The sequence below is a fragment of the Perca fluviatilis genome, chromosome 19, assembly GCF_010015445.1.
Source record: "Perca fluviatilis chromosome 19, GENO_Pfluv_1.0, whole genome shotgun sequence".
In the NCBI taxonomy this organism is placed as follows: Eukaryota; Metazoa; Chordata; class Actinopteri; order Perciformes; family Percidae; genus Perca; species Perca fluviatilis.
In genome coordinates this window covers 31,566,004-31,579,612 of record NC_053130.1, presented here as the reverse complement: position 1 = coordinate 31,579,612, position 13,609 = coordinate 31,566,004, and the positions used below count along the sequence as shown (strand labels likewise).

The 13,609-nt window shown below is 42.7% G+C and overlaps 1 protein-coding gene across 2 annotated transcripts in view; it reads right to left on the bottom strand.

The window, feature by feature from the left end:
- Nucleotides 1-5,991: 5,991 nt before the first annotated feature.
- Nucleotides 5,992-13,609, bottom strand: part of bcl11aa (BAF chromatin remodeling complex subunit BCL11A a) — a 60,758-nt gene continuing 53,140 nt past the window's right edge. For both annotated transcript variants that reach the window (XM_039784235.1, XM_039784236.1), the window contains exon 3: nt 5,992-11,885. In XM_039784235.1, coding sequence (XP_039640169.1) covers nt 9,643-11,885 — 2,243 coding nt within the window. In that variant the 3' untranslated portion in view covers nt 5,992-9,642. The remainder of the gene's footprint in view (nt 11,886-13,609) is intronic.

The following is a 13,609-nucleotide window of genomic DNA, read 5'->3' as shown; positions in this document are numbered from 1 at the left end:
TATCAAAACCAAGCTCGCAATCAAATCTTGACTTGGCGAAGTTGTTCTTGTCAATGTTTTACCAGCAGAGCTTTGCCTGCTTGTGACAGAAGGCACATGATGTGAGCTTTAGACCTTCTTCACACCTTTGGCCAGGTTTTGTTCGTCAGCCCATTCATGACATTTTGAATTTGGCACTTTTCTGTCAAATTTATTTTGACTGCCATGTTTCTTATCTAGTTTTCCAGCCATGGAGGATTAACATATTGGATCTGGTCAGTGATGGTCTTCTTTTAAAAGTAGCATACGGTATGTCGTTGACTACTGCAGATGGATATTTTTTTTAGTCTTATCTTCATGGATTTCTTCAGCCATTGTTCTTGATGGTGATGATAACTTTTACTTACACAGAGATATGGGAATGCAACAAAATCATTAAGACCGATAGGTCAAGACACCTAAGCAGTGAGATGATGTGACAGGGTAAACCACCAGGCTAGGCCATATTCAGACAACAGGACTGTGGACTGGGTCTTCCAGCAAAAAAGTTTAAACCTTTTGCCAACATTATCTGGCTGTTGGGTTAGGGGTTAGGGTAAGGCTACATTTACATTGATATGTTTTGGGTTTTTGAAGCTCAGTTTTGAGCCAAAAGTGAACTCTGTGCACACAAGTGTTTTTAGCTCCAGTACTAATAGTACCTAATAGTAACTAATCTCTGTTTAAACTAACACGCACATCAACATTCTCATTTACTGGGTATGCGTGTGCCGGGGTAAATAGGAGGCAGCATGTATACTCCGCCAGTTGCTGGTAGTTGCTATGGTAACGTTAGTAGCTTAGTTTCAGAGAACGAGAGGTCATGACCCAATCAGTGTCGGTGTTGCCAATGGTCTCCGTTTGCGGCCGTTGGGACTGCCACACAACCCCGGAGATTCCGTACCAAAACAGGGTCAGAAGTGTTTTCAAATGTCTCCGGTTTAGGGGCTCAGAAACGCCAGGGCAGTGTGATTTGGAGTTGTAAACGTAGCAAATGATATCCGTTTTAAAAACAGAAATGTAAATGTAAATGTAGCCTGAGCCTAGTCTGGATAAACAGAAGTACATTTCCAGGATAATTGCCTGACATCCGGCGCCTCTCTGTCTGTTCTTGTTCTCAAACTCTGTTTGCTTCGAGAAACAACAACTACATGCTGAAAATGGCAACTTTTGAAGAAAATTTGGATCGTGCAACAAGACAGGCCTGCTTGGTTCTTTTGGGGAAAAATTTTGAAGATTTACAAAGAATATGTTTACGGCATTTCCTCTCTAACTGGGATGTTTTGGGACAGATTAGAGAGGATTGCTATGGACAAAGTACACACAGTGATACAGTGCTAAGAGCAATTCAATCAGGAGAGACTTGTTTGCAGATATGCAAAAGGTTTCAATACACCACAGCATGTAGTGTACAATGATTTGGAGATTGGACTCCATCGTTATTAATACATTTAAAATATTAATAAATGAATGTAGGGGTAGTGAACCAAGATGTAACCCCCCGATGGAATCCAGACACCAGTGGTGGCGGAGAAGCCGGAAAACCAGACCTAGCAGGCATCGGAGCGACAGCCGGAGAACCACCAGGACGGGAGGTGGAAGGGAGGAGGAGGGACAACGTCTTCCTGAAATGACAGCTGATAGCACAGGGAGAGAAGCAGCTTTTTAAACCAGTGATGAGACGCTGTGATTGGCCATTGGGATCCTTAGCCGTTCCTGATTGGTTTATCAGAAGGTGATAGCGCTGATTCGCTTTAGGAAGGACTGATTACTTGTTAGGTCTTCCTGAAAGAATTTTCGCTGAGCTACATAAGACATTTAACCATGTATCTAGCTCATTTAAATAGCTCACGTTACTGTATTGTGTGAACAGTTAATTTAATATTGTATGTGGCGTTTTCTTTTGCGGGCTGCAAATCTTCCACCAAAACAAGTTCCCTTCCGAGACCATCTGGCAGAGCCACCATTGCTGCGTCACCCAAGACGGTTGTGATTGGTTAAAAGAAATGAAACAACCTAGAGCGTTTTTTTTCTTCTCCTATCCCAGAATGTATATGTGGAGAAGCCAGACCTTACTCCACTCCACAGCACTGTGGAAATATAGCTCTGGCAATGCGAGACTAGGGTTAGCCCAACCTAATAAAATACATGCAACGTGCACATTCCTGTTAGATTGCTTTGCAATGTCAACTGTTTTTACCTTGTGATCGATGCAAAAAAAGTTCAAATGTTTGATACGGTAATAACATTTTAGAGCAGGAAAAGCTTTCCTCAACTGTAGTGTGCAGTGTGTGGCGACTTATGAGCCTTCAAGCTCACGGATCTAAAACTCAGACCGGCAACTTTGACCTACCATATTTGCCACAGCTGTGCGCATACTGTTTGGTTTTAGTTCCAAATAAATGATATCAATAACAAATAATAATTGGTTAAACTGTTGTCTTGTCTTGTACAATCGGTTGGATTCAGACTGCTTGTGTTTCTTGTCTCATCAGACTTCACTGGAGCCTCCATGTTCCGAGATCTCTATGGTGAGTGTAATCCCAACCAACCGAAAAGAAAAAAATAAGAACAACGTTTCCATGAATGAACATTGCTCAAGTTCCAAGAGGTACTTTTGTGTGTGTCTCACATGTTTGACCAGTCATATGTTTGCTAGCCCTCTTAGCCCTATAAGTACGCAAACTTAGTCAAGTTATTCAAATGGCCTTGCCATCCTGAATTGCAATCAGGTCAGAGATAAACTTTCTTTTCACCTCCAATGATTGAACACAGAGTTTCATTCTATGGGTTTCTGAGTCGTTGTCTTAAACTCCTACACAGGGGTGTTAAATGTGTTGGGGTCAAATGCGGTCAATGTCTTCATTGCATTCAAACGTCTGTGCATTGTTTCTTTACTGGCTTTGAATGCAATGTTTTACATCCTGGACTGGCCTTGTGGCCATTATATGTGCTAAGTAATGTTCAATGATCGTCCATTACAGTAAGAGCCATTTACTTTGCAGCCCGTTTCCTATAGACCGCAGTGGTCAGCGTGTATTAAACCGCTTAATACTGTATGTATAGAAGTAGCTACTCATCAGTATGGCACACAGAGGCTGGCCAAGACAAAAAGGACTTATGTGGCATAGCACAGTATGTACACAGATACCAAAGTACACTCAGTAGGAAGAAAGGCAGACAAAACACACAAACACTCACACACATACATTCCTTTCCTTTATCTGGATTCCACTGGAACAGTGTTGCGCCAAGGCCATACGGTGACAAAAGCAGTGTGAAAACATGCTTTCTCTTTGGAGAATCTTTTATTGTTAAAACCCTGCAGGCCAAAGACAAAATCCATGAGAGTTTATGGGGGACTGCAGGTCATGGTTGTATAGATTTTATAACGGTGACAAATGCATTATGCTTTTCACATAAACCAGCACAGGAGAGCCCCAGTAAAGCAGAAAAGGCCTGAATGCTTCACGGGTTTATAACACAATGAATTTATCACAGAAAGAGAGAGAGGGAAGAGGCAAAGAGAGAGAGAGAGAGAGAGAGAGAGAGAGAGAGCGAGAGAGAGAGGAAGTAAAAAAATATGGCGCTGATTTGTTTTATTTGCCCAGGCGGTGCTGCTGGTGGCTGGTTGCATTGTTTAACAGGGAGTAAAAAAGGGAAACTGCTGCAACTTGTTGGTCCTGGGGTGGGAAATAAAGGATCTTACAGTCCTCCCATGTCCAACACACCTTAACCTCTCGCAACATTGAATCTCCTAAAAGTCAGTGGCTCTTGGGGGCATCATGGTAGCCTGGCAGAGTGAGTTGCATGCATGAAAAACGTTGCTTTCAATTTGAGTCCTACATGTTCTTTGTGAGCTTTTGCAGCTTTTATTCATTTCAGGGAAATTAGGCAGATGTCTGTGCTCTAGTTTAGCAACACCCTGCTTTACATTCACACCTGGGAGCTGGGAGTACACAGGGGCGGGGCTAGAAGGTGAGCACGGTGTGGCACCGGCCCCCACCCCCTCATGGTGCCATTTCCTATATTTCTAAGCTGAATTCTGATCAATTTTTCAAGACATTTGAGATATTGAATGCCTAAAACTCTGTACATCATTTGGGGAAAAACATGATAGTTGTCGACATCCTGTTTTGTATCTAACTGTTGTCCAACTGTCTTCATCATTCTGAAAACCAGAACATAAGACAAACTGTTGTGTTACTATTACTATAAATGTTACTATTTTTAAGTTAGGAAGTTAGCAATAACACCATTACCAATTTAAAAACCTATTTTTAGTAGAGTTAACAATATAAATGGTTATATTTCTCCAGTAATAGAACTTTTGAGAGAAACATATTTTTTAATTGCACTGTATTTCTGGCACATATTGCAGAATTGACAATAAAGTTGACTTGACCTGACTTTTGCTCCATTGATTTGCCGGTCCAGTCAGAGAGACTGAGGCAAGATGACACAAAGTTATTTTTAAAAACCTAAAACATTCAAGGCTTTGAAGAAAACATACAGGGCTGGAGCCCCAGAAGCCATCAGAAGCCCCCCCTCCCCCTCCCCCCTCGTCACAAAGTAAAAGAATGCACAACATATCTTCTTTTGAGACTAAACCTGTTTGTTATATTATATGTGTGTTCGTTAATTCCAGGTATTCCCTTTGAAGCGAGAACAGAAATCACTTCGCACAAAAAGTCAGCCTGAGCATTCTTTTACTGCCACGGCAAGCATACTGTAAACAGATAACAGGTTATCTCAAGTTGTGTAATTGTGCTTCATGCACATGTATGAAAACATGGGAACAGATATGGTGTATATGCTCACTCATGCATATTTTGCTGTTGGTCACTTACCACAATCTAACATATGTTTGAAGTTGTCGATGCTAAAGCAATAATAGCTCCTGTTTTTGTTTATCTGATTGATTGTATTCTGTTTGGAAAGTACATTTTAATGAAAAGTAGGGATTTACCAAAATGTGGTGCATTTGTTGATTTTTTCTTTTCTTCTTTTTTTATCTCAATCTACATCATGGAATCTTGTATCCTTTTTAATGATTGGAATGATAATACTCACGCTGAATTAAATCCAAATGATTGAAATATTATGGCCCTTTAGCAGGTGTGTGTGAGAAAGCTGAACAGAAGGGTGCGGTGGTAGGAGGACATTGATCCTGACAGCTTTATGAGGCTTTGTGACCACTGAGCAAACACAGGGTCATAATGATATTTACTTAGGCGCATTCTGTGAGAAAAGGAGCATATATGTTCATATACACGTTCATATAATGTATGTGTGTGTGTGTGTGTGTGTGTGTGTGTGTGTGTGTGTGTGTGTGTGTGTGTGTGTGTGTGTGTGTGTGAGAAAGGCACATAGGGAACAGCTATTATCAGCAACAGATACTGTACTGTACTTTGAGGAGTGACATGCACATATATGTATGCATAATGCACATATGTGCCCTGAGATAGTGTGCAAACTGAGTGAAAATTGTGTGTTGCACGTACACACGCATGCAAACACACACACACACACACACACAAAAACCAATTGGGCTGTCTCGACCAACAGGTAGGATGACACTGCAGACACACAGGTTTCAGGAGTTTAAAAAGTTGATATGTATTTGCACATCCACGTTCAGCTGTTTGAATTTGCAGCGCCACATGTCTGACAGTTAAATCGCCTCTCAAGCTGTCTGAGAATTGACACTATGGCTATGGAGAAAAACGCCTTCTAGTGATGAAATGTAATCTAAGAAGAGGTCTTGGTATGTTGATTTGTGAAAACTTCCATTTGAAGGGATTTATAAGAAATAAACATTTGCATTAGAAACTTGTAAGAAAAACAGGTGATAATAATTCTAAGGAGTGCACTTGCAGGTAGAAGATACCAATGGAGTGGGGGGGGGGCATTGTAACACACATACTCATGCACACACACTTGATGTAACACACAGTGGAGATAAGCGACAAGTGCCATTATACTTTCATTTTTTTTATTAATTGTTTTTCGATAAAGGGACAAAATGGGTGTGTGAACAGGATTATGCAGACATCTGCCAGAAAACACAGACAGTGGTTTTCCCAATACAACTGAACAGAGACCCCAAAAAGTACAACAGAAATGAAAGAGCTAGGTTTGTCCAATGACCATGGGCCACCATTACAAAAGAAAAATAAATCCAAATTATATCATAACCAAAAATGAAAAAAATAAAATAAAAAGAAACCAAAAATAAAGATCCATTCCATGTCTCCGTTTTGAACAGAGCATAAAGGTAATAATAAATAGTAACTCCCATAGTAAAAGATAAAGTTCAAGTTCAAGTTACAACAAACAGCTCTCAGAATAGGAATAGAAAAGGCTGATAACAAAATATTCCGCATTGCCATTTACAAAAAAGTCTCAACTCAAGCAGGCTTCTCCACGTCCCCCGGGTCATTTTTTAAATATGCTTTGCATATGAAAGTATACCCAATCTAAAATATAAAGCACCATTTAGTATTTGGCAATGAAAAAAAAACTGCAAAACATTTAATTTCTTTTTAAATGTATTTATTTTGACGCTTTTTTTTCTCGTAATCCATGTACTGCATATGAAGTTTGTTTTTCTTTTTTTTTCCTCACTTCTTGATGTTGGAATGTAGTCAGGTGGGAGGGGTGAGAGAGACAGAAGCACACAACAGAACAGGCTGACGTCAGCTTGCATTACTGCATACAAGAATGGCAGCAGGGTGGGGGAGGGCGGGGGTCCGAACCAAAAACCAAAGAAGATATGTACAACCACCTCTGTGGACAGGAAACAGAGCGGCGGCCATCTGATGGCCCGTGACGCCTCCCGATGCCACATACTTTAGCTGCTTTTTATGGGTTTTTTTTCCTTTTATTTCTTTAAACATACAAATAATTCGCACTATATTATCCTGCCAAATTAAAAAAATATACCGTGGCAGCTTGGGATTTTTTTTTCCACTACCAAAAAAAGGTATGGTAAATACCTTTAGAGAGAACAAGCAACAGTTAAAAATACGAGCCTCAATATAAATACTATAGTGCCTACTCTAAGTGAACATTGAATTCAAATACAGTTCTAGAAATACAGAAAAAGTAGACCATAAATGTGTTTAAGCATAGGAATCGACATGAGTGTGCATTTTCCTATATTTTAAGTTCTTTATTATATATCCATATATAATCTTAATCCTTTCCCCAATGCAAATTGTATTTCAACCTGAAGAGCTGTGAAGAGCCAAGGCAAAATAAAATACAAAACCATCACAGAATTTTTTTTGTTTTTTGTTGTTTTTTTTCCGTCTATTTTCTTTTTTTATCATTTCATATATACTGTGATCGGAGTCTTGAATACCACCAAGACGCTGAGGAAAAGAGAAACGACAACCAAACTTAAATACAGTTTCCCCCTAAAAGATAGTGAAGTGTTATTTGCAAAAACGTTTATTTTTCATATCTATAATTAAAGGAAGATTTATACAAAAACAGATTCTCGCAGTGTGAGCAACAAGATTTGAGTGTCTGTTGTCTAGCCAGCAAGGTCTGTAGATTATTCAGGCGTAGATGACAACAAAGTTGCGATACAGCTCCTTAATGAAAGGTGGGCGCTTGGTGCTTCTGTGGCCAACGAGAGCCGCATCAACTCTGTGACCATGTAGAGACGCTGGTTACGAACGTAACTCGCGTCAAACCTTTTCGTTTACAGACCTTGCTGACGGGGTGAATTTTCAGCCCAGGCTAAGCGCTGGGGTTTCTAGGGGTAACAAATTGACAAATGGTCAAAGGTGGAACGGCAGGGGTACAAAGGTTAAGGTTCACGAGGGTGGTTTTGCTGGCAACAGATTACGTGTCTCATCTTTTACTGCTTTTAACAATGGGACCCTTGTCATCTGACAGCATTTCAACAATGTTTTTTTCCCCTTCAGCGTAAACTTGTAAACTGGGAAAAATTTAAACAGTGCACTTCATGCCCTTTAAATGACAATCTAGCTTTTGGACTCAACCCATGTACCAACGTTTTTGCATCAGTGTGGGAAAATGCAAGAGAGATGTCGGTGCTTACTCTCAGGCAGAGTGACAAGTGCTATACTGTGAACAGCTTGAATGAAACTAGACAAGGAAAACTAAATTTCCTTTTGGGTTGAAAAGCAACAGCAAAAAAAAAAAAAAAAAAAGTGCCCTGCATTAGCCTATGCATACTGATTAAAATTATCGCATTCACTCTTTTCAAGAGCCCTGGAGTAAAGATGTTTTTTTTTTGCAATTCTTTCTTTCTTTTTTTTCTGGAATTCATAGTTAATGACCCTGTTTTGATATTAGAAATGTAAAGTGAAAGAGATTGCCTCTGATCCCCTAATATAATGCTTCCAGTTCCGTGTAGCTTTCTGTCTGTCTAGCTTGTAGTTATTTCAATGCTCTCAAACAAAGTTAACCTCGCTTGGAGCTCATATATTACTTTATGCATTGTTCCACACACTGACATATCGAAACAGCGTTCTAGGTTTGTGCTAACGCAGATATATTGACACTTCTCAGCCATGCGCTGTATCCCTCAAGTTCAGGATTGTACATTACAGATTACCTTTATCTCAAAAGTACCTCCTTACCAGAAACAAAACTACAAATAATTCTGATATACACAATACTGCTTGTACCATGCTTGCCATGAAATCCACATATTAAAGATAGCCTATTGAACATGTAATAGGTAGCTAAGTCATGATTAACGACAACTCTCTGATCTTTCATCATGAGTTGTCACAGTCCCTTTGAGCTGTCAGGTGCTTGATGCAAGGACCGTCCCTGGGTGGCTTAAACCTTTTAGCTTTATCTAATGTGACCCCAAACTTATACCAGATAAGATTATGGCCAATGCAGTCTTGAGATATCAAAGGCACTCTTTCCGTTTCTACCAAATGATAGTACAAATTGACTTCTTAGCACACCCATGTCTTTTTGAAAGAAATTTTCAAACTTTCAGTTTAGTCATCAAGCCAATACATGATTTTTTTTGTAACCCTGTGTGAACATGCCGTCTTTTAGAAAGATCAGGATGAGTGCATTTCCAGGGTTGTAAGAGGAGGGTCAAGTCACAGACTGTTCACTTTCCATGTTACAAAACAAAACTGTACATGATATGTGTTACAGAATGTATGCAGCATGGATGTATCTTTCTTGTCTTTTCTCTTTTTGAAGAATAAAAAGAAAAAAACAGAACAAGAGAAAAACAGCAACACATTTACTCAACAACTAACCAACCAGGGACAAGTTCTTTTCTTTTTTTGATTAGCAAAAACATACTATGCATGCTGACTAATTCTTAAAAATGGAAAAGGAAAACTCAAAAAGGAAAATAGTACACAACATGTAAATTATTGCACAAGAGAAAGGCTCGAAGTTTTGCGTCAATGCAAGAGTATTGCCCCGATACAGATCATGCATTCAATGGGTAATGGAAACGGGGTGTGCTGGTGCAGAGCACATGGTCTTAAGCTTCCACCAGACTGGTGAAAGTGGATCGTTAGGGTTGGGACAAATCTACAAGGGGCTGGGAATAAACAGGGGACGAATGGCGGACATAGCTGCGGGGGAAAGGTCCCATAGTTCGGCCTTCTACTCTGACTTGATTTCGGTACTCGAAGAACGGTCACTGTGCCATTTTTTCATGTGTTTCTCCAAGGTGCTGTAGACACTGAAGGGCATCTTACAAATTTCACACTTGTACACGTCTTTGCCCACCTGACCGTGGGTCTTCATGTGGCGAGTAAGTTTGGAGCTCTGGGCACAAGCATAATTGCACAGATCACACTTGTATGGTCTCTCTCCTGTGTGGCTGCGCCGGTGCACTGTCAGGTTACTGCAGTTCTTAAACACCTTGCCACAATACTCACAAGTATCACTCCTACGTCCGTCCTTGGAGTTCGGTCGCCCATGACCGCCGAGGTGTGGTGTGCTGCCCCCACTGCCTGTACCACTGCGGCCCGACATCCCACCGTCCAGTTCCCCCGGAGGGGTCGAGAAACGCAGACTGCCATTCTCTGAAGAATGCTCAGACGAAGAGGCGAAGGGCGATTGTCTGGAATCCCCAAAGTTCAGAAAAGGGTCCTTGAGTTGTCGGGAGGCGGCATAGCCAGCCAGCCACTGGGAGTAGACGTTCTCCGTGTTAGGGATTGTTGGAGTGGGCAGGTCAAATTCCTTTTCCAGCTTGATACGTTTGGAGAAAGGGCTGAGTGGACTGGGGCTACCCAGAAGCAGTTTTTTAGAGAGGCCAACAGAGGCAGATTCATTAGGGGATGCTCCCCGCCCATTGACTGTCGAGACAGAGCCCTCGGCCCCACGATCTGTTTCCAACACCGAGTCTCCATCACACATCTCACGATTGTGGTGATGGTCTTGGTTGAGGTGGTGGTGCAGGTGGTTCTCCTGGGCCATGGCATTTCGTTTGTGTGCGCTGAGGGCTTCGCTGAAGTGATGCATGCTAGCAGCTAGGCCCATCCCCTGCATCACTTCAGGCAGTGAGCGAGGGATGGAACCCTCATCAGCAACTCCGCCCAGTCGGCTTCCTATACCACCGTTGTTTTCATGCTGACGTGCTGCTTCAAGGTTCAAACCAAAGTGATAGCTATTGTTTCTTCGGGCTGCCCTTTCTCCGTTCTGCTCTTCTTCTTCCTCCCCCTCCTCTTCCTCCTCCTCTTCCTCTTCTTCCTCCTCCTCTTCCTCTTCTTCTTCCTCCTCTTCCTCCTCCTCCTCCTCCCCATTTTCACGTAGCATGCGATTATTCTCACTCTTCAGCTTGGCCACCACTGACTTAAGGGCATTGCTTGCGCTGCCCAAGTGCTCGCTGGTGCCAGGCTCTGGAGAGGAGGCTGTTGAGAGACCATCTTCTGACTTGCCTGTGTTTGGCGAGGAGGATTTGTGCATATGTGTCTTCATGTGGCGTTTCAGTTTGCTTGCCTGTGTACAAGCATGATCACACAGGTGACATTTGTACGGCTTCTCCCCTGTGTGACTGCGCCGGTGCACTATTAGATTACTCTGAAACTTGAAGGCCTTGCCACAAAACTCACAACACTTTGATTTCAAGGGGGTGGTGGAGGATGGTGTTGGCCCCGCTGAGGGAAGAGGGGTAGTAGGAGTGGTCTGAGAACCCACAGGTGACTGCATGGACCCTGGAAGAGGGGGTGGGGTGGCAAGATATGGAGGTTTGCTGCCCCCTGCACCTCCTCCACTTCCGCTTCCTCCTCCTGTCTGGAATGGCTGGAGCAAGCGCTGCATGGGGCTGGGCCGGCTGGGGGAAAGCGGGGGAGTGGACCCAGTGTTGCCCGCCAGCTCCCGCAGCCGCCGCGAGAAGTCCATTGTTGGAGGGGGGTCCAGGGGCAAAGGGGGATTGAGGCGCAGCACCCTGTCAAAGGCACTCGGGTGGTGGGCTGCCAGCGCCAGCTCCTCTGGGCTCAGGTGGTGGGGGTCCAGGTGGTTTCTTGGAGGGGGGCTGAAGAGAGGTGGTGTAGGAGGGAAACGCTGATGATGGCCCCCACCAGCAGCGCCAATGGCACCAATTCCCCCCCCTGCTCCCACGCTGTCCCTTCCACCTGAGCCCGAGCCAGGGATGCGGAGGAGGTTGAAGGGGCTTGCATCAGGAGGCAGATGGAGGCCGTGAAGAGGAGGCTGAGAAGGGCAGTCTGCGCCCCCACCCAGGGAGGATGGCCCACGCATTCGTGGGGTCAGAGGGCTACCATGTTCACTTTCCAGGTAGATACGGAAGCCGTGGGTGTTCTGGGCATGCTGCAGCAAAAACCAGGCACTGCCGTACGACTGCTTACATGTAGTGCAGGTATAGGTGGTCGGCTCCTCCTTACCTGTTGTGACAGAGCAAAAAGAATCGGGTTAGGAGGAGTTAATCTCTTAAAAACCTTTGACATTAGGCATGACCGTGTGAATCAGCCAATATTAGAGTCTGTTTAAGCTGTAAAGACAATTACCTTAAATATTTCAGTTTTCATTAAAGAAAAACTGTGATTCAAACATGTACCCAGTTGTACATAAACAGTACTGTATACAGAATGAAATCCATGAAGGACAACTCTTTTCAACTTGGCTGAACCATTTTTTTATTTGAACCTTAGGCCTAACTGTTACAGCTTTTAAAAGTGGTCGGCACATGGTGTTGAGGGCTTTCCAAACACAACAGTAGCTGTTATTGAGGTCATGCCCCACATGAGTAGCATGTGAGAAGTAGTGTGTGTGTGTGTGTGTGTTTGTGTGTGTGTGTGTGTGTGTGTGTGTGTGTGTGTGTGTGTGTGTGTGTGTGTGTGTGTGTGTGTGTGTGTGTGTGTGTGTGTCGGTGTCGGTGTGTGTGTGTGTGTGTGTGTGTGAGAGCATTTGTTCTTCTCCCAGACTGCTCTGGGACATAATTTCTCCCTTTAGACTGACTGTGAGTCCTCCATTGTCAGCAGGAGAACAAAGAAACACGGCTATCCCGGCGGACTACCACTTCCCACTGATCTACCAAAACAGAGGCCCGCTGACAAACACACATACACTCACATGCAGGAGAGGCAACAGAGAAGAATAATTTACACCTTTAAATGACTGGTTCCTTTCTGTATAACATTTAAAAAAAAAAGTATATCTTCTGACAAACTAGAAACTGTGTTTCTAATATAGCTGAGAAAAGGTTAAGACTTATTTTAAATTGATTATTTTAAGGTACTATAACCCAATTAGCAAATACCGGCTCAGAAATGATTTTGTATTTTGGCAACAAAAGAATAAAAATCAAATGTATGCAAGTTTACTCATGTACACTGTATTCTAGTCATATTCCCGTATGTTCTGTTTACACTCCTACCAACGCCGATCAGCCCACAAACAAATGCACATACGCTCACACTCCCCATCCACACACACACGCAGCAGAACACCCCAGCCGCCTGAGGAAAGTAAAACAGTAGGAGTGTAAAAACATTTTGTCTCCAAACGGAGAGGAAAAATAACCCCTTCAGTTTGCCTCAAAACCTCTTCCCTCAGTGAAGCATGCAGAGTCACTTTCCGACGGCAACGCGAGGAACATTTAAAACAATAATTGCCTTTGAATGGCCTCGGCGATGATGACCTGTGGTGGGACCCGCAGTGCATGTGTAATCTCATTAAGGGGACCAAACGGACGGCCATCAGCTCGTTTACAAGATTAAATGACAGACAAAACCCCCCTCGCTGCCATTCAGAGCCTTCCACCATTAAGCACAGTGCAACGTGGCTGCAATGTGCAGAGATACACATTCATACATTAAGACACAAATGGATACACACAATCAAACAGAAATATACTTGAGTATTTAAGAAGTTTAGACATTTACGTTTCGACAATGCAAATGAACTGTGGTCAAAAGTTAAGGCCTGAAAACATTTTTGTGTCCATACATGGGCAAAGAGCTACTGAAAGGACTAAAATAAGAGCTGAGAAAAAGTATTTAAGAGGTAAATGCTGCTGTGAAGGCCACTCTGGAATTTGAGTATACACTTTGTTGTTCATTTTTCTATACTAAATAAAGCAGTTATAAGCACATACTTAAATACATTG